At 49.9% G+C, this 21,414-nt stretch overlaps 1 protein-coding gene across 1 annotated transcript in view; it reads right to left on the reverse strand.

Moving 5' to 3' along the window:
* Positions 1 to 4,030: 4,030 nt before the first annotated feature.
* The window catches only part of ARID3B (AT-rich interaction domain 3B), a 41,301-nt gene continuing 23,917 nt past the window's right edge, over positions 4,031 to 21,414 (reverse strand). The window contains exons 5-10 of the mRNA XM_039714714.1: positions 13,153 to 13,336; positions 10,699 to 10,952; positions 9,549 to 9,806; positions 8,122 to 8,124; positions 6,067 to 6,162; positions 4,031 to 5,250 (exon numbers count right to left, since the gene is read on the reverse strand). Coding sequence (XP_039570648.1) covers positions 5,081 to 5,250; positions 6,067 to 6,162; positions 8,122 to 8,124; positions 9,549 to 9,806; positions 10,699 to 10,952; positions 13,153 to 13,336 — 965 coding nt within the window. The 3' untranslated portion in view covers positions 4,031 to 5,080. The remainder of the gene's footprint in view (positions 5,251 to 6,066; positions 6,163 to 8,121; positions 8,125 to 9,548; positions 9,807 to 10,698; positions 10,953 to 13,152; positions 13,337 to 21,414) is intronic.

The following is a 21,414-nucleotide window of genomic DNA, read 5'->3' on the forward strand; positions in this document are numbered from 1 at the left end:
GTGCCACTCATCCTCACCCTCAGCATGGCTTCCTCCCTGTGCTCTGACCGTGGTGGTCAGGGCCATCCTCACCTCCACGGCCATCCTCACCCCCCACACAGCCTTCCTCGGCAGGTCTTCCTCCTCACAGTCTGCCTCACCGTGAGCTTCCTCACCAGAGTCTGCCTTCACCATGGCCAGCCTCTCCCTCATCATGGTCTTCTTCCCTTCTTCATCTGCCTCACTGTGGTCTTCCTCATCACGCCTTATCTCACCACAGGGCCTTCCTCACCGTGGTCATCCTCACCATGATGACCTTCACCAAGATTACCCCCACAGTAACAACCTTCACCGTGGCCTTCCTCCCTGTGGTGACCCTCCCATGGTCTTTGTTGTGGACAGGAGAGAGAGCTCCACACATGTGGTCATTCCCAACCCAATTATTTATTTATTTGTTTACTTATTTATTTCTTCATCGAGCACTCATTGGGGCCAGCAATCAATTAGAAATGCCGATGGACACCTTTATCACCGGGTGGCATTGGCGTGTCCTTGCAGCTCCACTCGGGGTGGGTGGGAGGGGCAGGAGATGGGGTGGAGCTGGGGTGGGAGGGGCAGGAGATGCCACCACCGCGGTGGCCGCAGGGATGCCAGCTGGGCGCTGGTCCAGCTGGCTCCTCCAGAGCCCCGATTCTGGTGCAGGCGGTGGATGGAGCAGACAAAGCTCCTCTTCTCCCTCGGGTGGGCTCAGTGCCCTCCGGAGCCCTTCGGGATGGGTTTGTGCCGACCTCCAGGGATCTCCAGCCCTGCAGATGGCACCTGGACCTCCCCGCTGTGGTGTGTGGTGCCACCTCCCCTCTGCCCAGCTCGGGGACCCCCTTGGCTCACTCTGAGTCCCGGGCCGGGTCAAGGTCCGGGCTGGATGCGGTGCCCGGCTGCGCGTGTCCCTCCAGTGTGGCACCCTGGCCCCACCTGGGCACGGCCCCGCACGGAGCCCAGCCTGGGGCAGCACAGGGCAGGGACACGCTGGTGGCCTTCCCCTCTCCCGACAGGAGCCACCGACCCCAGACACCTCCCGAGGTGGTGGGAATCGGCTCCTGCAGGGGCTGAGCTCGGCGGGTGCAGAGCAGGGGTGAGCCAGGTCACCTCCTGAGCCTGTCACCTCCTGAGCCAGGTCACCTCCAGAGCCTGGTCACCTGAGCTGAGCTGGGCTGGGCTGGGCTGGGCTGAGCTGAGCTGAGCTGAGCTGGGCTGAGCTGAGCAGAGCAGAGCAGAGCAGAGCAGAGCAGCCCGGGGCCGGGAGATCCCTGAACAATCCCCGCCTTACCTGCTCCGGGCATGGCCCGTGCCCGGGAGCCGCCAGCCGCGCTGGCAGCGGGAGAAGCGGGGCTGGAGAGCCGCAGGGGAGGCGAGGGGAGCGGGGCCGGGGCTGGAGAGCCGCAGGGGAGGCGAGGGGAGCGGGGCCGGGGCTGGCATGGGCTGGGCTGGGAGCGGAGCCCGGAGCTCGCCGGCAGCCGGGCCCCAGGGCAGGGCAGCGGTTCTGCTTCCCCGGGGTGAGGATGAGGAAGGCCGAGGGCTCCATGCCCGCCCCGGCACCCGGCCAAGGCGATGCGGGCACGGCTGGCACGGGAGGGGCCGGGAAGGGCTCCCTGCCCTGCCCAACGCTCCGTGGCTGGAGAACACGGCCGGGAGGACATCGAGGCGCTTTGCGCGGGGACAGAGAACGGCTTTGGGAGAGGGGCAAGGGACAGGGGCGGGGACAGCTCCGGCGACACCTGGGACAGGAGATCCCGTCAGGCTTCCAAAAGAATCCAGCCTGGAAGCGCCATCGTTCCAGCCCGGACCTGCTCCAAACTGGGAGATAGGGCCCTGCAAGGACACAGGCCAGGCTCTGGGAATAGCTGGGAATTCTTTATCCCCAGAGCCCTGCAAGGACACAGGCCAGTTCTCTGGGAATTCTTTACCCTCAGGGAGCCAGCCCTCAGGGGGCACAAAGCAGGCGTGGGGGTCACGGTGTGAAGAGGTAGAAGTTTATTGGAATATAAACATTCAGATAACCTGTAAGATAGAAAAAACCCAACAACAACATATACAGACACTTGTTGGAAGGAGACGTTGAGGTATTTATCCACCGCCTAGGCTATCACATTTGTTTTTATTTACTTATTTTATTATTTTTTTTTCTCTTTTAAATAGGTAAGAAAACTAGTTAGCAAGGCTGCTGCAGCTGTTTGGAGAGAACACCTGGCCGCAGTCCCCGGGAAGGAGCAGGCACACCAGCCTCCCTCAGCCACCCTCCTGCCCTCCCCGGGGCAGCAAGCTGGGGCTGCCCGGCCTTTGGCTGGTGTGGGGAGCTGGGGGAGGATGGAGCACTGCCCTCGGGAACGTCCTGCTGGCAGCATCAAACCCTGAGTACGACACGGGCCGGGGCGGCCCCGCTCGCTCCCCCGCTCTGCTGCTGGTTTCCAGCACCCCCACCCAAAGCCTGGCAGCTCAGCAGGAGACCCGCAGCTCAGGCTGCCAGGGCCAAAGCCAGGCTGAGGGAAAGGGTTAACTCTTCACAGTCTGGATGGTCCTTGTCACCCCGGGCTGGGAAAAGGACCGCTTTATTGTCGCAGCTTATTTAACTGAGGTATCTGTTACGCTTCCCCACCTGATTCTTTCCCTGAATTGGATACAAAACAATCTGTTAGTCCCTGGCTAGTTCCAGTCTAGGTTGAGTAAAGCTTATAAACATTAATACTCTAGTAGTGTCCAAGCAGTTCAGTGATTTGAGTGCCTTTCTGTGCAAGAAAACACAACGTTAGCAAGTGAGACAAAGCAGCCCCACCCCGGAGCAGCCTCTGCTCCCCGGGGCCAGGGAGCAGAGCAGAGGGAAAAGCAGAAAGTGCCCCAGTCCCACTCAGAGGAAACAGCCCAACCCCACCCAAGAATAAAATAAAACAACCAAAAGAAAACCCAAAAAAAAAAGGGGGAGAAAAATCATCTGATTGAGTCCCAGAGGCTGGAAAATCCTCTGGGAGTCTGTGAGGATGGAAGGGGTGAGCCCGGCTTCCCCCCCACAGGGAGGGCAGCTGGCACACCCCGAGCAGCACCCCTCCCAGGACACGGGCACCCCCGGGGGCAGGACAGCCCTGGCACAGCACGGGAGCAGCAGGAGGCACAGCCCGGAGCTGGGAGAGCGAGGACAGCGCACAGACCCAAGGGGCAGGGTCACCCTGCCCTGTTTTCCTGCTGTCCCGCCGTGCACATGTCCTGGGATGGGTGGGGAAGCCACTGCTCCTCTGCTCAGCCTTGTCTGAACTCCCTGTCTTTGGTGATCCATTAAAAGCCAACAGAAATAAAAGCAAACACAAAGTCAGCAAACCCACCTATGAAAACCCCCAAGCGATAGGATATGCCAATACTTCCTGAAGAGGTTAAAAAAACCAACCCAACACAAACAAAAGCAACCCAACACGTACATATCTGAGGTATTTTCGTCTGCTCAAAAAACCTGACTCGGGCCTGCAGCACGGGAAGGAGGTCACGGGGCAGGAGGGATGGCAGGGATGGCACCAGGGCAGGGGACGGGGAAAGCCAGGGGGGACAGCACAGGGGGACAGCACCAGGCCACCTGAGCCCTGATCCACAGGGAGCTCCAGCTCTGCTCCAGCAGGGGCTCCCAGGGCCAGGCAGGGCTGGATTCCCTGGGCCAGGCAGGGCTGAGTTCCCTGGGCCAGGCAGGGCTGGGTTCCCTGGGCCGGGCAGGGCTGGATTCCCTGAGCCAGGAAGGGCTGATTCCCAGGGCCAGGCAGGGCTGGGTTCCCTGGGTCAGGCAGGGCTGGATTCCCTGGGCCAGGCAGGGCTGGGTTCCCTGGGTCAGGCAGGGCTGGGTTCCCTGGGCCAGGCAGGGCTGGGTTCCCTGGGCAGGGCTGGGTTCCCTGGGCCAGGCAGGGCTGGATTCCCTGGGCCAGGCAGGGCTGGGTTCCCTGGGCAGGGCTGGGTTCCCTGGGCCAGGCAGGGCTGGATTCCCTGGGCCAGGCAGGGCTGGGTTCCCTGGGCAGGGCTGGGTTCCCTGGGCCAGGCAGGGCTGGGTTCCCTGGGCCAGGCAGGGCTGGGTTCCCTGGGCCAGGCAGGGCTGGGTTCCCTGGGCCAGGCAGGGCTGGGTTCCCTGGCTCTGCTCCTCCCTGGGAGCAGGAGGCCTGCCCTGCTCGGGTACAGTTCAGAGCCCCAGATGCCCACATTCACACCCCACCTGCAGCCCTGCAGAGCTGCCAGAGCTGCTCCAGGGAGCCTGCACCAACCTGAGTGACCCTGCTATGGGGACAGAGCAGGGCACATGGAACCCCAGCAGGCCCAGGCCCTGTGTCACTCCTCAGGGACACTCAGGACTCAAGGGGTGAGGTGGCAGCAGCCAGAACTGAGCAGCTGATGGTGCCAGAACCGTGGAGAGGAGCAGGAGGGACACATGGGGACATGGCAGGAAGGGACACAAGCAGATTGCCATGGGAGGAGAGGGCCAGGCACCCCCCGGCTCTCAGGATTGTCAAAACATGGAGTTGTGGGTGGGAAGAGCCCTGGTGGCCCTGGTTCCAGCAGAACCAGGGCTCCCAACAGAACCAGAGTTCCAGCAGAACCAGGGCTCCGGGAGAACCAGGGCTCCTAACAGAACCAGGACTCCCAGCAGAGCCAGGGCTCCAGCAGAGCCAGGGTTCCAGCAGAACCATGGCTCCCAAGAGAACCAGGGCTCCCAGAGCCAGGGCTCCAGCTGAACCAGGGCCCCCAGCCCAGCCCTGGCCCTTTCCCTGCCCTGGTGACATCCTGGCCAGGAGCTGTGGCCCCAGAGCCATCCCTGATTGAGAAACGCCAGGTGTGCCCCTCCTCCATGGGAGCACCACACACCCTGGGAGGAGGAGGAGGAACCAAAGAGCAAAAGGGAGGAAGGAAAGGGGGGAACAAAGCCAAAAAAAGGCCGCACAAAGAGATGATGAAGGAGAACTCGCTGGCATGGAAAGGTTTCACCACCACCACCATCATCATCATCATCCTGCAGGTGCTGTGCAGCCACGAGAGCAGGTTCCTTGAGGTGAGGTATGTGTGCACGCCTGGGCAGTGCCCGTCACAGGGACCAGCTGGTGGAGGGCTCTGCGCCGGGCGTGCCCCGCGATGAGGTAGGGCTGGGGGAGCAGTGGGAGCTGCTGGAGCTGCTGCTGCTGCTGCTGCTGCACGAGCTCTGCGTGCCCGAGCCGGCCAGGAGCTGCACCACGGGCTTCTGGGCAAACAGCACCCCTGTGGGCACAGAGAGGCACGGGGCTTAGGCTGGCAAAGGGGAGCCCTTCCCAGGGCCAGGATCCCATCCCAGCTCAGGGTGGCTGGTGTGGCTCCTGTGCTCAGCAGGGAAGGGGTGTCTGGAGCTGGAGCCTGCACAGGGATGCTGACCCTAAAGAAAACAGATCCCAAATGGGTTCTGCCTTCAGGGAGCAGCAGCTCCCATTGGGGTTAGGGTCAGGCAGAGCCAGGCTTCCCATTTGGGGTTTGCCCAAGGATGCACGGGTGTGACCTGCAGAAGGGAACTACTCCAGGGGACAATTGCTGCTGGGGAAGCCGAGCAAAGCCCCTCCTCAGGAGAACAGGGACAACTGTCCTTCCTATGAACACTTCCATGGGGATTTCAAACCCCTTCCCTCAGATTTTAAAGCACCAAGGGAAAGGTGCTGCTCCCACCCAGCCAGAAAACAAGAATCACCTCCTGCTGCCATTTGGCAGGGACCACCCCTGTCCCACCCATTCCTGCCCCCCAGGAGGGAATGTCCCCTTTCCCAGGAGGGCTGTCCCTGGGCTGTCCTATTCCCAGGAGGGCTGTCCCGTTCCCAGGAGGGCTGTCCCGTTCCAGGAGGGCTGTCCCGTTGCTGGAGGGCTGTCCCTGGTCTGTCCCGTTCCCAGGAGGGCTGTCCCTGGGCTGTCCTATTCCCAGGAGGGCTGTCCCGTTCCCAGGAGGGCTGTCCCTGGGCTGTCCCTGGTCTGCGTTGCTGGAGGGCTGTCCCTGGTCTGTCCCGTTCCCAGGAGGGCTGTCCCTGGGCTGTCCCGTTCCAGGACTGCTCTCACCCGTGTAGGTGGTGCCGTTGATCTCCACGGACATGTTGATGCTGCCGATGCCGTTCGGGGACAGGTTCAGCGCCGCCGCCGCCGAGTCGGCCTTGTCTTGTCGCAGGGAGGGAGGGAAGGAGGGAGGGAGGCAGGGTCAGAGGGCACCGATCCCACCCCCGGCACTCCCCGGAGTGAGCACAGCCCCCGGTCCCCTCTTCGGGCACTGGGAAGTGCCCACAGAATGCCCACATTCCCGAGGCCAGGCTGGACGGGGCAGATGGGGAAGTGGTGCTCCCCCTGTGCTTGGCTTCCCTTCCAAGCCAAACCACTCCAGGACAGGGCTACAGAGGTGCTGAAAGGCTCGGGTGAGGCTGGCTTTGGGAAATGTCTCCCCGCGGGCCATTCCTGTCCCAGGGAAGGGCTGGGAGCACAGACAAGCCTGGATTTAATTCCCAGCTGGATTTTGCTGTGGCTCGCTGTGCTCGGGCTGCAGCAGCTCCAGCGGCCACTGGAGGGAGGGACAAGCCAGGGACACTCCATGAAAATCAGGATTCTCCCCAGCCTGGGCTGCGTTTGAGGGGAGCTGAACATGGAATTCTTCCAGCTCCACAAGGGTGAGCCTGGATTTTGGGACTGCCCCTCCACGGAGGGCAGCACGGCCAAAAAAACCCTCTAAAATTGAACCTAAATGTTGTTACCAAGCCACGCTGAGCTTATCAAAACCAGCTCTCAGAGCAGCTCCCAAAGCTCCACTTGCTTTTTATGGTGCAGTGGGGAAAAGGAGGGCATGGAAGACAAGACAGCCCCTACAAAGGTGGGAATCTCATCCCTGAACCCTCAGATGTTCCTGTTTGTGGGGACTGCAATGGCTCCCAGTGTTTGGATTTAGTTCAGGGTGAAAGCAAAAGTGAGGTCAGAGGGAATGAACACTCTGGATAAAATTTGTACTCCCTATCACTGGCTCTTGTGGTTTTGATGTGGAATTTGGTTGGATGCAGAGCTGCCAGGAACTGGGAGCACTGACATCACAGGAATCATTGCTAAGATTTGGGATGAATTGTTTAAATCCAGGCTGGGGAAGAAGCCCAGAAACAAGAATATTTTCAAAAAGTAATACAATCTAAAAAAGAAACAACTGCTGCTTTGACCTTTCCCACCCACATTTGTGGCCAAGCACCTCAAACCAGCACTGCTGGAGCCAGAACAGCTCCTCCCTTGCTTCCAAGCCGTGCCAAACTTTACCAGCTTGGAGCTTTGGGAACGTGGCAAACATCACAGAATTCACAGAAACACCAGGTTGGAAGAGACCTTCAAGATCATTGAGTCCAACCCAGCCCCAACACCTCAACTGAACCCTGGCACCCAGTGCCACATCCAGGCTTTGTTAAACACACCCAGGGATGGGGACTGCACCACCTCCCCAGGCAGAACATTCCAGAACTTTATCACTCTTTCTATAAAAAACTTTTTTCTGATATTCAACGTCAATTTCCCTTGGTGCAGCTTGAGGCTGTGTCCTGTGGTTCTGTCAGTGCTGCTGGAGAGAGAGCCCAGCCCCACCTGAGCAGAGGCACCTTTTGGGAGGCTTAGAGAGTGATAAGGTCACCCCTGAGTCTTTTTTTCTGATATTCAACGTCAATTTCCCTTGGTGCAGCTTGAGGCTGTGTCCTGTGGTTCTGTCAGTGCTGCTGGAGAGAGAGCCCAGCCCCACCTGAGCAGAGGCACCTTTTGGGAGGCTTAGAGAGTGATAAGGTCACCCCTGAGTCTCCTTTTCTCCTGAATCCAGGCTGGATTTGGATGAGCAGGAGAATAAAACCCAACAACACCTTACACCTCAACGCCTCTGTGCCATGCCCTGAGGCTGGGCCCCTCAGAGGTGACCCAGCCGTGTGTGTGTGTGACACCCCAGGCTGGCAGCCTCCCGCTGTGCTGCTCCCCGAGGAGCTCAGCCCGCCGTGCCTCACCTTTGCCGTTGATTTTGATCTTCATGGGGATCTGGCGGGCCATGCTGAACAGGTTGCGCTGCAGCGCCTGCTGCACCAGCCGCTGCTCCTCCTCCGTCATGCGCGGCACCTTCTTCTCCGGGGGCTCTCCCGCCTCCAGCCTCTCCCTCAGCTGCTCCAGCGTGGCCGTCCTGGCCGCCACGGTGCCCTGCTGGCCACCCAGCGTCACCGGCACGGCCACGCGGCTCGGCATGGACACCGTCAGGGGCACGCCGTCACCTGGGCGAGGAGGGGTCGCTCAGCCTGGGACACTGCCAGCAGGGGTCACTCAGCCTGGGGACACTGCAGCACCCTGCTCCCACATTCCCAGGCCATGCAGCTCAGCATGGACACCATCAGCAGAGGTCAGTCAGCCAGGGGACACTGCCAGCACCCTGCTCCCACATACGCTGAGCTTATCAAAACCAGCTCTCAGAGCAGCTCCCAAAGCTCCACTTGCTTTTTATGGTGCAGTGGGGAAAAGGAGGGCATGGAAGACAAGACAGCCCCTACAAAGGTGGGAATCTCATCCCTGAACCCTCAGGATGTTCCTGTTTGTAGGGACTGCAATGGCTCCCAGCGTTTGGATTTAGTTCAGGGTGAAAGCAAAAGTGAGGTCAGAGGGAATGAACACTCTGGATAAAATTTGTACTCCCTATCACTGGCTCTTGTGGTTTTGATGTGGAATTTGGTTGGATGCAGAGCTGCCAGGAACTGGGAGCACTGACATCACAGGAATCATTGCTAAGATTTGGGATGAATTGTTTAAATCCAGGCTGGGGAAGAAGCCCAGAAACAAGAATATTTTCAAAAAGTAATACAATCTAAAAAAGAAACAACTGCTGCTTTGACCTTTCCCACCCACATTTGTGGCCAAGCACCTCAAACCAGCACTGCTGGAGCCAGAACAGCTCCTCCCTTGCTTCCAAGCCGTGCCAAACTTTACCAGCTTGGAGCTTTGGGAACGTGGCAAACATCACAGAATTCACAGAAACACCGGGTTGGAAGAGACCTTCAAGATCATTGAGTCCAACCCAGCCCCAACACCTCAACTGAACCCTGGCACCCAGGGCCACATCCAGGCTTTGTTAAACACACCCAGGGATGGGGACTGCACCACCTCCCCAGGCAGAACATTCCAGAACTTTATCACTCTTTCTATAAAAAACTTTTTTCTGATATTCAACCTCAGTTTCCCTTGGTGCAGCTTGAGACTGTGTCCTGTGGTTCTGTCAGTGCTGCCTGGAGAGAGAGCCCAACCCCACCTGAGCAGAGGCACCTTTTGGGGGGTTTAGAGAGTGATAAGGTCACCCCTGAGTCTCCTTTTCTCCTGAATCCAGGCTGGATTTGGATGAGCAGGAGAATAAAACCCAACAACACCTTACACCTCAACGCCTCTGTGCCATGCCCTGAGGCTGGGCCCCTCAGAGGTGACCCAGCCGTGTGTGTGTGTGACACCCCAGGCTGGCAGCCTCCCGCTGTGCTGCTCCCCGAGGAGCTCAGCCCGCCGTGCCTCACCTTTGCCGTTGATTTTGATCTTCATGGGGATCTGGCGGGCCATGCTGAACAGGTTGCGCTGCAGCGCCTGCTGCACCAGCCGCTGCTCCTCCTCCGTCATGCGCGGCACCTTCTTCTCCGGGGGCTCTCCCGCCTCCAGCCTCTCCCTCAGCTGCTCCAGCGTGGCCGTCCTGGCCGCCACGGTGCCCTGCTGGCCACCCAGCGTCACCGGCACGGCCACGCGGCTCGGCATGGACACCGTCAGGGGCACGCCGTCACCTGGGCGAGGAGGGGTCGCTCAGCCTGGGACACTGCAGCACCCTGCTCCCACACTCCCAGGACATGTGGCCCAGCATGGACATGGTCAGGAGGGGTCACTCAGCCTGGGGACACTGCCAGCACCCTGCTCCCACACTCCCAGGCCATGCAGTTGGCCATGGACATGGTCAGGAGGGGTCGCTCAGCCTGGGACACTGCCAGTGCCCTGCTCCCACACTCCCAGGCCATGCCGTTGGGCATGGACATGGTGAGGAGGGGTCGCTCAGCCTGGGACACTGCCAGTGCGCTGCTCCCACACTCCCAGGACATGCAGTTGGACATGGACATGGTGAGGAGGGGTCGCTCAGCCTGGGACACTGCCAGTGCCCTGCTCCCACACTCCCAGGACATGCAGTTGGACATGGACATGGTGAGGAGGGGTCACTCAGCCTGGGACACTGCCAGCAGGGGTCACTCAGCCTGGGGACACTGCAGCACCCTGCTCCCACATTCCCAGGCCATGCAGCTCAGCATGGACACCATCAGCAGAGGTCAGTCAGCCAGGGGACACTGCCAGCACCCTGCTCCCACATGCAGCTCAGCATGGACACGATCAGCAGAGTTCAGTCAGCCAGGGGACACTGCCAGCCCCCTGCTCCCACATGCAGCTCAGCATGGACACGATCAGCAGAGTTCAGTCAGCCAGGGGACACTGCCAGCACCCTGCTCCCACATGCAGCTCAGCATGGACACCACCAGGAGGGGTCACTCAGCCTGGGGACACTGCAGCACCCTGCTCCCACATTCCCAGGCCATGTGGCTCAGTATGGGGACAGTCAGGAGGGGTCACTCAGCCAGGGGACACTGCCAACACCACAGCCCCACGCTCCCACCACGCCATGGACGCGCTGACCTTTCCTGAGGGCCGGTGACACGCGGGGGTTGCTGGTGGCGCTGCCTGGTGCCACGCCGATGATGGGGAAGCGGATTTTGGGGGGGGACAGCAGGGAAGGAGGCCCCGGCGGGGACGGGGAGTAGCTGAACAGCGAGGAGCTGTAGCTGGGCCGCCGGCCCTCGCGCCGGTTGCCGTCGATGGCGGCCTGCAGCTCGGCCGGGGAGCTCAGAGACTTCTTCTCGCACTCGTAGGCGTAGAGGTACTTCATGTACCTGGGAGAGGGACACAGAGAGGTAATTCAGGTGGCATGGGGCTCATCCCGAGGTGCTCAGCAGGTTTGGGGTGTTGGGAAGCATGGCTTGGTCTGGATGTGCTCAGTGTTTGTAGGGAAATGTGCCATTACATATTGCTGATCACACGAGGGGGAAGAGTCAGCTGGAACTCCTTCACAACTGGAATAACCTCAAAGGATCACCCAGAATTCCCTCACAACTGAAATATCAGCTGTAAATCACACAGAACTCCCTCTCAACTGGAATATCCTCAAAGGATCACCCGGAATTCCCTCACAACTGAAATATCAGCGATAAATCACCCACAAGTCCCTCACAAATGAATTATCCTCAAAGAATCATCCAGAATTCCCTCACAACTGAATAATGATCTGTAAGTCACCCAGAATTCCCTCACAAATGAAATATCCTCAGCAATTCATCCAGAATCCCCTCACAACTGAAATATCCTCTATAAATCATCTAGAACTCCTTTACAACTGAAATACTTCCTATAAATCACCCAGAATTCCCTCATAGCTGAAATATCATCTATAGATCACCCAGAATTCCCTCCCAAATGAAATATTATCTATAAACCATCCAGAATTCTCTGACAAATGAAATATCCTCTATAAATCACCCAGAATTGCCTCACAAATGAATATTGTCTATAAATCACCTCAAATTCCCTCAGAAGGGAAATATCCTAAAATAATTATCCAGAACTCCCTCACAACTGAAATATCCTGAAAGGATCACCCAGAATCCCCTCATGGTTGAAATATCCTCTACAAACCATCCAGAAATCCCTCAAAACTGAAATACCCTCTATAAATCACCCAGAATTCCCTCACAAATGAAATATCAGCTACAAATCACACAGAATTCCCTCTCAACTGAAATATCCTCAAAGGATCATTCAGAATTCCCTCACAACTCAAATATCATCTATAAATTAACCAGAATTCCCTCACAACTGAAATATCCTCTATAAACCAACCAGAATTCCCTCACAACTGAAATATTATCTAGAAATCATCCAGAATACACTCACAACTGAAATATCCTCAATAAATAATTCAAAATTCCCTCACAATTGAAATATCATCCATAAAAAATTCAAAATTCCCTCACAACTCAAATATATATCTATAAACCAACCAGAATTCCCTCACAATTGAAATATCCTCAATAAATCATTCAGAATTCCCTCAAAACTGGAATATTCTCTATATAGCATCCAGAATTCCCTCATGACTGAGAAAAGAGGCAAAAAGGCTGGGGCTGGAGGGAGGTGAGGGTGAGAATTCCCTATAGGAGTTCCTTATTCTGAGGCATCATTTCCCTCTTCAGAATTCCTTCAAAACTGGAATATTCTCTATAAATCATCCAGAATTCCTTCAAAACTGGAATATTCTCTATAAATCATCCAGAATTCCCTCACAATTGAAATATCCTCAATAAATCATTCAGAATTCCCTCAAAACTGGAATATTCTCTATATATCATCCAGAATTCCCTCACGACTGAGAAAAGAGGCAAAAAGGCTGGGGCTGGAGGGAGGTGAGGGTGAGAATTCCCTATAGGAGTTCCTTATTCTGAGGCATCATTTCCCTCTTTAGAGGCTTTACCTTGGCCAGTCTCTATTCTAAATATTTACTAAAAATACTACTAATTATATTGTATAATATTAATTATAATAAATAATAGTAATAATACATATTATATTACATTACATTATATTACATTATATATTATATTATCTTATCTTATCTTATATTATATTACATTATATTATATTATATTACATTATATTTATATTTATAATGTAATGTAATGCAATATAATATAATATAATGTAATATAATATAATATAATAACAATTACATTATATTTATATTTATAATGTAATGTAATGCAATATAATATAATATAATATAATATAATATAATATAATATAATATAATATAATATAATATAAATTATCTATAATATATATAACATATATAATAATATAATATAATTATATATATAATGTAATATAATATAAGATAATATAATATAATAATATATTATAAATATACAAAAATATATTTATAAAAAGATCTGTTTCTCTTTCTGTAAATACACATATTTACAAGCTAGCCCCACGTGCCCTGCTAGCACGGAACCACTCTGTGTTCCCGCGAGCACTCACTGCGTGCGCAGCGTGAAGGCGGCGCTGGTGATGGAGGTGGGCAGGTTGAGGCCCTTGGTGATCTCCCTCCAGATCTTCTTGTTGATGATCTCCACCAGGCCGCCCTTGTCGGTCACCAGCTTGTAGAGCAGGTACAGGTCCAGGATCTGCTTGGCCATGATGGGGATCCTGTTGATGGGCGTGCCTGCGGGAAGGGCACGGAGAGCTGGGCACGCGCCGTCCCGGGCACGCGTGGTCATGGGCACGCGTGGTCATGGGCACGCGTGGTCATGGGCACACGTGGTCATGGGCATGCGCCATCCCGGGCACGCGCCGTCCCGGGCACGCGTGGTCATGGGCACGCATGGTCATGTCCCAGGATGGGGAAGAGAGGATCCTTACCACACATTCACCAGAACGCTGATATGTTATGTTACGATGTTATATGTTATGTTATATGCTATGTTATATGACACGTTACATGACATGTTGATGTTATGATGTTATATGTTATATGATATGTTATATGCTATGTTATATGACACGTTACATGACATGTTACATGACATATTATATGTTATATGCTATGTTACATGCTATGTTACGTGATATGTTACGTGATATGTTACGTGATATGTTACGTGATACGTTATGTGATACGTTATGTGATATGTTACATGATATGTTATATGATACATCATATGATATGTTATATATTATATGATACGTTATGATACGTTACATGATATGTTACATGACACATTATGTGATATGTTATATACATATTGTATGTTATATGCTATGTTATATGCTATGTTACATGATATGTTACATGATACGTTATGTGATACGTTACACAAAATGTTACATGATATGTTACATGATACATCATATGATATGTTATATATTATATGATACGTTATGATACGTTACATGATATGTTACATGACACATTATGTGATATGTTATATGATACATTATATGATATGTTATATATTATATGATACGTTACATGATACGTTACATGATACGTTACATGACACATTATATGATATGTTATATGATACATTATATGATATGTTATATGGTATATGATATGTTATATGGTGTTGTATGATGTGTGATGTTGTGTGATGTTGCATGATGTTATAGCACGTTATATGATGTTATAGCATATAATGTTATATCATGTTATAGCATGTTATGTTATAGTAAGTTACATGATGTTATATTAATTATATTAATTATGTTATAACATGTTATGTTATAACAATATATGATATGTTATATGGTGTTGCATGATGTGTGACGTTGTATGATGCTATAGCATGTTATATGATGTAGCATATCATGTTATAGCATGTTATGTTATAGTATATATTACATCATGTTATATCACATTATAGCATGTTATGTGATGTTATAGCATGTTATATGTTACATGATGTTATAGCATGTTATATCACGTTATATGATGCTATAGCATGTTATATGGTGTTGTATGATGTGTGATGTTGCGTGATGTTATAGCACGTTATATGATGTTATAGCATGTTATATAATGTTATAGCATATGTTACATGATGTTATATCATGTCATAGCATGTTATGTTGTTATATGATGTTACATGATGTTATATCACGTTATTTGATGTTATAGCATGTTATATGGTGTTGTATGATGTGTGATGTTGCGTGATGTTATAGCACGTTATATGATGTTATAGCATATAATGTTATATGATGTTATAGCATGTTATGTTATAGTAAGTTACATGATGTTATATTAATTATATTAATTATGTTGCATAGCATGTTATACGATGTTATAGCATGTAATGTCATATCATGTTATAGCATGCTATAGTATATGACGTTACATCACGTTATATCACATTATAGCATGTTATATAATGTTATAGCATATGTTACATGATGTTATATCATGTCATAGCATGTTATGTTGTTATATGATGTTACATGATGTTATATCACGTTATTTGATGTTATAGCATGTTATATGGTGTTGTATGATGTGTGATGTTGCGTGATGTTATAGCACGTTATATGATGTTATAGCATATAATGTTATATGATGTTATAGCATGTTATGTTATAGTAAGTTACATGATGTTATATTAATTATATTAATTATTTTATAACATGTTATGTTATAACAGGTTATGTTATAACAGGTTATATTATGTTATAGCATGTTATAGCACGTTATGTTTAGTATGTTATATGTTACATGAAGTTATAGCATGTTATATCACATTATAGCACGTTATAGCACATTATGTTTAGTATGTTATATGTTACATGAAGTTATAGCATGTTATATCACATTATAGCATGTTATATAATGTTATATCAGGTTATAGCATGTTATATATATATAAAAAGAATGGAGAAAGGTCACATCAGAAGGCGAGGAAAGGAATAACACAATAAAATCTCCTGCCTGCTCAGAGCCTGGACACGGCCGGGCCACGCCTGGCCACCAACCCAAATCAATGTGTGAGACAGTCCCAGAGGCACTGCTGCTGACCACCGCCAGAGCACACTGCACGGCCACCAGCCAGTCACTGTCTGCACCTCTGTTCTGCTCAGGAGAAAGTCCTGCCAAAGGGATTGTCAGAAAATATCAGCCACACGATCCAGCTCTCTCTGCCCTGTGGTATTTTTGGGGTCCCCCAATGAGAGAGCAATGAATTAAGGAGTCTGACTCCATGTTCTTAGAAGGCTAATTTATTATTTAATGAGCTATAAAATATTAAAGAATGCTATACTAAACTATACTAAAGAATACAGAAGGCATACAGACAGAAAGCTGGGAAGACACTACTCAAAATCTCGTGACTCTGTCCTCCAGGGTCTGACACAGCTCAATGCTCAGAATTGCCAAAAAGTAAAAACAATTCACTGCAACACCTGCTGGTAAATAATGCCAAACACACCCCACAGCAGCGAAACACAGGAGAGGCAAATCAGGTAATTATTGTTCTCATTTTAATCCGAGGCTTCTCAGCTTCCCAGGAGTCACGTTATATCACATTATAGCATGTTATATAATGTTATAGCATATGTTACATGATGTTATATCATGTCATAGCATGTTATGTTGTTATATGATGTTACATGATGTTATATCACGTTATTTGATGTTATAGCATGTTATATGGTGTTGTATGATGTGTGATGTTGCGTGATGTTATAGCACGTTATATGATGTTATAGCATATAATGTTATATGATGTTATAGCATGTTATGTTATAGTAAGTTACATGATGTTATATTAATTATATTAATTATGTTATAACATGTTATGTTATAACAGGTTATGTTATAACAGGTTATATTATGTTATAGCACGTTATGTTTAGTATGTTATATGTTACATGAAGTTATAGCATGTTATATAATTTTATATCATGTTATAGCATGTTATATCACGTTATAGCATGTTATATCACGTTATATCACATTATAGCATGTTATATCACATTATAGCACGTTATGTTTAGTATGTTATATGTTACATGAAGTTATAGCATGTTATATCACATTATAGCATGTTATATTTAATGGCTATAAAATATTAAAGAATGCTATACTAAACTATACTAAAGAAACAGAAGGCATACAGACAGAAAGCTGGGAAGACACTACTCAAAATCTCGTGACTCTGTCCTCCAGGGTCTGACACAGCTCAATGCTCAGAATTGCCAAAAAGTAAAAACAATTCACTGCAACACCTGCTGGTAAATAATGCCAAACACACCCCACAGCAGCGAAACACAGGAGAGGCAAATCAGGTAATTATTGTTCTCATTTTAATCCGAGGCTTCTCAGCTTCCCAGGAGAGAGATCCTGGGCAAGATTTTTCCAGAAAATGTGACAGTGACACTGCCCTAGCAGGAAATTCAGGGAATTTGCAGCCTGGCTCGAGGTGTTTCCATGGAAAACCCTTTCCTGTGGGTAAAGGGAATTAGCAGAGCAATAAAAACCTGGACTAGAAAGAGGGGAAGTTGGGACTATTGAATGGGTTTTATGAGCTCAGGGTTGAAATCCTTGGATAAAAATGCTCCCTTCATTGCCCAGGGTGCGCTGCTTGCCTGGGAACAGCAGAACCAGGGCAACCAGCACTGGAGAACATCTCTCCCCCATGGAATTCCATCCTCCCTTTTTGCTGAACACTTGGAACGACCTGGAGAGGTAAATAAAGGCTGCTCCTTCCAGCCTCCCACTCCTTTTCCCTCCCAAACAATTCCCTGACGAGGCCACAGCAGCTCTGGGCATCCCAAACCCAGGTCCTGCTCCATCCTTCCTGCTTGGTTCTGTGTATTTTGGGTTAATGTGGAAAAAAATCTGATTTTTAACCTCCCCCTCTGGCAGCTCCTGGAAGTGCCAACGCCCAAACGAAGGAGATTCAGGCACGGAGAGGAAGGAGGAATAATAAAAAGCTGAAGTGGCAGAGCTTTGATTTGGCCTGGGAAGCTCTGTCCTGGATGAAAGGGCCCCCAGCCCATCCTGTCCCCACAATGGCAGCCCCAGCCTGGCAGGAAGGCTGGGAGGGGACAGCTGTGGAATCCCCCGTCCCCAGGGGAGGCTGGTGCCACTGCTGGCAGCCCTCATCCCCCATTTATGGCCCTATAAATGGCTTTATTCCGTGCCATCAAAGGGGCCCTGCAGCTGTCCTTGGCGGACATCCAAGGGGGATTTTTTTCCCCCCTGTGTTTTCTTTGGGAATCCCATTAGGCATGATTGGCTCGTGGTGCCAGTTCCCACAGGTTAATGAGATGCTGGATAAAGGAGCCCATTTTTGCAGCTCTAAAGGGCTGAAAACCCCACAGATTCAAAGTGTTCCCATTTCCATCAATCCCAGCCTCTCCCCCTGTCCCAGCAGAACCCACATCCCCTTCCCAAATTTCAGGGGCACAGACCCTGAAGGAGCACAGAGGGAATTCCAAACCCTCCAAACTCTCTGTGGCTCCATCCCTCCCTCCCAAAAATCCTCAGTTTCCTGGGGGTTTTTTTTGGTTTTTTTTTGTTTGTTTTTTTGTGGGGGGTTTTTTTGTTGGGTTTTTTTTTTGTTTTTTTGGTTCTTTTTTGGTTTTTTTGGAGTTTTTTTTGTTTGTTTGTTTTTGGTGGGTTTTTTTTTTCTTCCCCAAGCATCCATTTTGTCTCGGGGTGACAGCACTGGGAATCAGGGCATGATCAAGTTACCTCCAGCTGTCACTCATCACCTGAGTCACACCCGCAGGGAAAACAGGGAAATATTTCAATATTTCCTTCCAAAGCCCCCAGGACACCCCCAATTTCCCCTCCTTTCATTAATTAGCCACAGCAGCAAAGCCTTTGCTGGCCTGGGGGAGGATGAAGCCCCTCTCCCCCACCATCCAAAGCCATCCCAGTTTTTCCAATCCAATTTAGGGAATGCCATTAATTTGTCCAGCAGGGGCTTTCAGCCAGATGGAGTGAGAGGGAAGAGAAAGCTCTCAGCAACTCAGAAAATATTAACAAATATCTGCTTTTAGTACCCTGCTTTCCCCAAACACGCCTGTACCCTCCTCCAGATTTCCCCAGCTCAGCAGATGGGAAAATACACAAATTATTAATCCAAATTATTAATTCCTTTGTGCAGCTGACAGAAACTCTGCAGCAGGGACAGAACTGTGCCAGAAGCTGCAATAATTGCAGCACCCCCAGCACAGCTTCCCTCCATCAGCTGTGCTCTAAACAGGACAAAAGTGCCCCAAAATTTCATTTATAAACCCAGCTAAACAGGGCTTGATACAGAAACATGCATTTATAAACTCAGCTAAATGTGTTTACACACATAATATAAATATTCAGTTTGATTAAATGATAAAATTCCTTTGTGCAGCTGACAGAAACTCTGCAGCAGGGACAGAACTGTCCCAGGAGCTGCAATAATTCCAGCACCCCCAGGACAGCTTCCCTCCATCAGCTGTGCTCTAAACAGGACAAAAGTGCCCCAAAATTTCATTTATAAAGCCACCAAATCTAGATTTAGATGGAAACACACATTTAAACCCAGCTAAACAAGGCTTTATACAGAAACACTCAGCTAAATGTGTTTACACACAGAATATAAATTAATCCATTGAGATAAAACCTCGAGTCTGGTTTTCCCCAAAATAAAATATCTTTGTGCAGCTGAGAAACTCTGCAGAACTGTCCCAGGAGCTGCAATAATTCCAGCACCCCCAGGACAGCTTCCCTCCCTCAGCTGTGCTCTGAACAGGAGCAAAGTGCCCCGAAATTTCATTTATAAACCCAGCTAAACAGGGATTGATACAGGAACACTCAGCTAAATGTGTTTACACACAGAATATAAATTAATCCATTGAGATAAAACCTCGAGTTTGGTTTTCCCCAAAATAAAATATCTTTGTGCAGCTGAGAAACTCTGCAGAACTGTCCCAGGAGCTGCAATAATTGCAGCACCCCCAGGACAGCTTCCCTCCCTCAGCTGTGCTCTGAACAGGAGCAAAGTGCCCCAAAATTTCATTTATAAACAGGGATTTATAGAGAAACACACATTTATAAACTCAGCTAAACGTGCTTACACACAGAATATAAATTAATCCATTGAGATAAAACCTTGTGTTTGATTAAATGATAAAATTCCTTTGTGCAGCTGACAGAAACTCTGCAGAACTGTCCCAGGAGCTGCAATAATTGCAGCACCCCCAGGACAGCTTCCCTCCCTCAGCTGTGCTCTGAACATGAGCAAAGCGCCCCAAAATTTCATTTATAAACAGGGATTTATAGAGAAACACACATTTATAAACTCAGCTAAACGTGCTTACACACAGAATATAAATTAATCCATTGAGATAAAACCTTGTGTTTGATTAAATGATAAAATTCCTTTGTGCAGCTGACAGAAACTCTGCAGAACTGTCCCAGGAGCTGCAATAATTGCAGCACCCCCAGGACAGCTTCCCTCCCTCAGCTGTGCTCTGAACATGAGCAAAGCGCCCCGAAATTTCATTTATAAACCCAGCTAAACAGGGATTGATACAGGAACACTCAGCTAAATGTGTTTACACACAGAATATAAATATATCCACTGAGACAAAACCTTGAGTTTGGTTAAATGATAAAATTCCTTTGTGCAGCTGACAGAAACTCTGCAGAACTGTCCCAAGAGCTGCAATAATTCCCTTTTTCACAGCAATAATTCCCATTTCCCCTGCAATAATTCCATTTCCACTGCAATAATTCCATTTCCACTGCAATATTTCCCTTTCCCCTGCAGTAATTCCATTTCCACTGCAATAATTCCATTTCCACTGCAATAATTCCCTTTCCCACTGCAATAATTCAATTTTCACTGCAGTAATTCCATTTCCACTGCAATAATTCCATTCCCCCTGCAGTAATTCCCTTTCCCACTGCAATAATTCCATTTCCCCTGCAATAATTCCATTTCCACTGCAATAATTCCCTTTCCCACTGCAATAATTCCATTTCCCCTGCAATAATTCCATTTCCCCTGCAATAATTCCCATTTCCACTACAATAACTCCCCCTTTCCCACTGCAATAATTCAATTTTCACTGCAGTAATTCCATTTCCACTGCAATAATTCCCATTTCCACTGCAATAATTCCATTTCCACTGCAATAATTCCATTTCCACTGCAACAATTCCATTTCCACTGCGATAATTCCATTTCCACTGCAATAATTCCCTTTCCACTACAATAACTCCCTTTTCCCCTGCAATAATTCCATTTCCCACTGCAATAATTCTGTTTTCATTGCATTAATTCCCCTTCCCACTGCAACAATTCCATTTCCACTGCAATAATTCCATTTCCACTGCAATAACTCCCTTTTCCACTGCAGTAACTCCCTTTTCCACTGCAATAATTCCATTTCCACTGCAATAACTCCCTTTTCCATTGCAATAACTCCCTTTTCCACTGCGATAATTCCATTTCCCACGTGTTCCTCCAGCACTGCCCCAACACCACGCGCAGGCCGTGGGTCCTGGTGAATTCCCGGTGAATTCCCGGTGAATCCCCGGTGTTTTCCAGCGGGATTTGGTGCCCCCTCCTCCCCCAAGGCAGGGTTTCATTGGAAGCCCCAGCGTGCCACAGGAAAGGCTGCGAGGGCAGATCCCGAGGCTGTCAGGGCTCTGATGGATTGCTGTCATCTGCGTTAATGACAGCGCCAGGATTAATGAGCCCGGGGCCAGGGGGCAGAATTCCAGAGGGAAAGGTCAGGGCCGGGGCCACGGCACAG

Source organism: Passer montanus, unplaced genomic scaffold (assembly GCF_014805655.1).
Source record: "Passer montanus isolate IOZ18808 unplaced genomic scaffold, ASM1480565v1 scaffold304, whole genome shotgun sequence".
Lineage (NCBI taxonomy): Eukaryota > Metazoa > Chordata > Aves > Passeriformes > Passeridae > Passer > Passer montanus.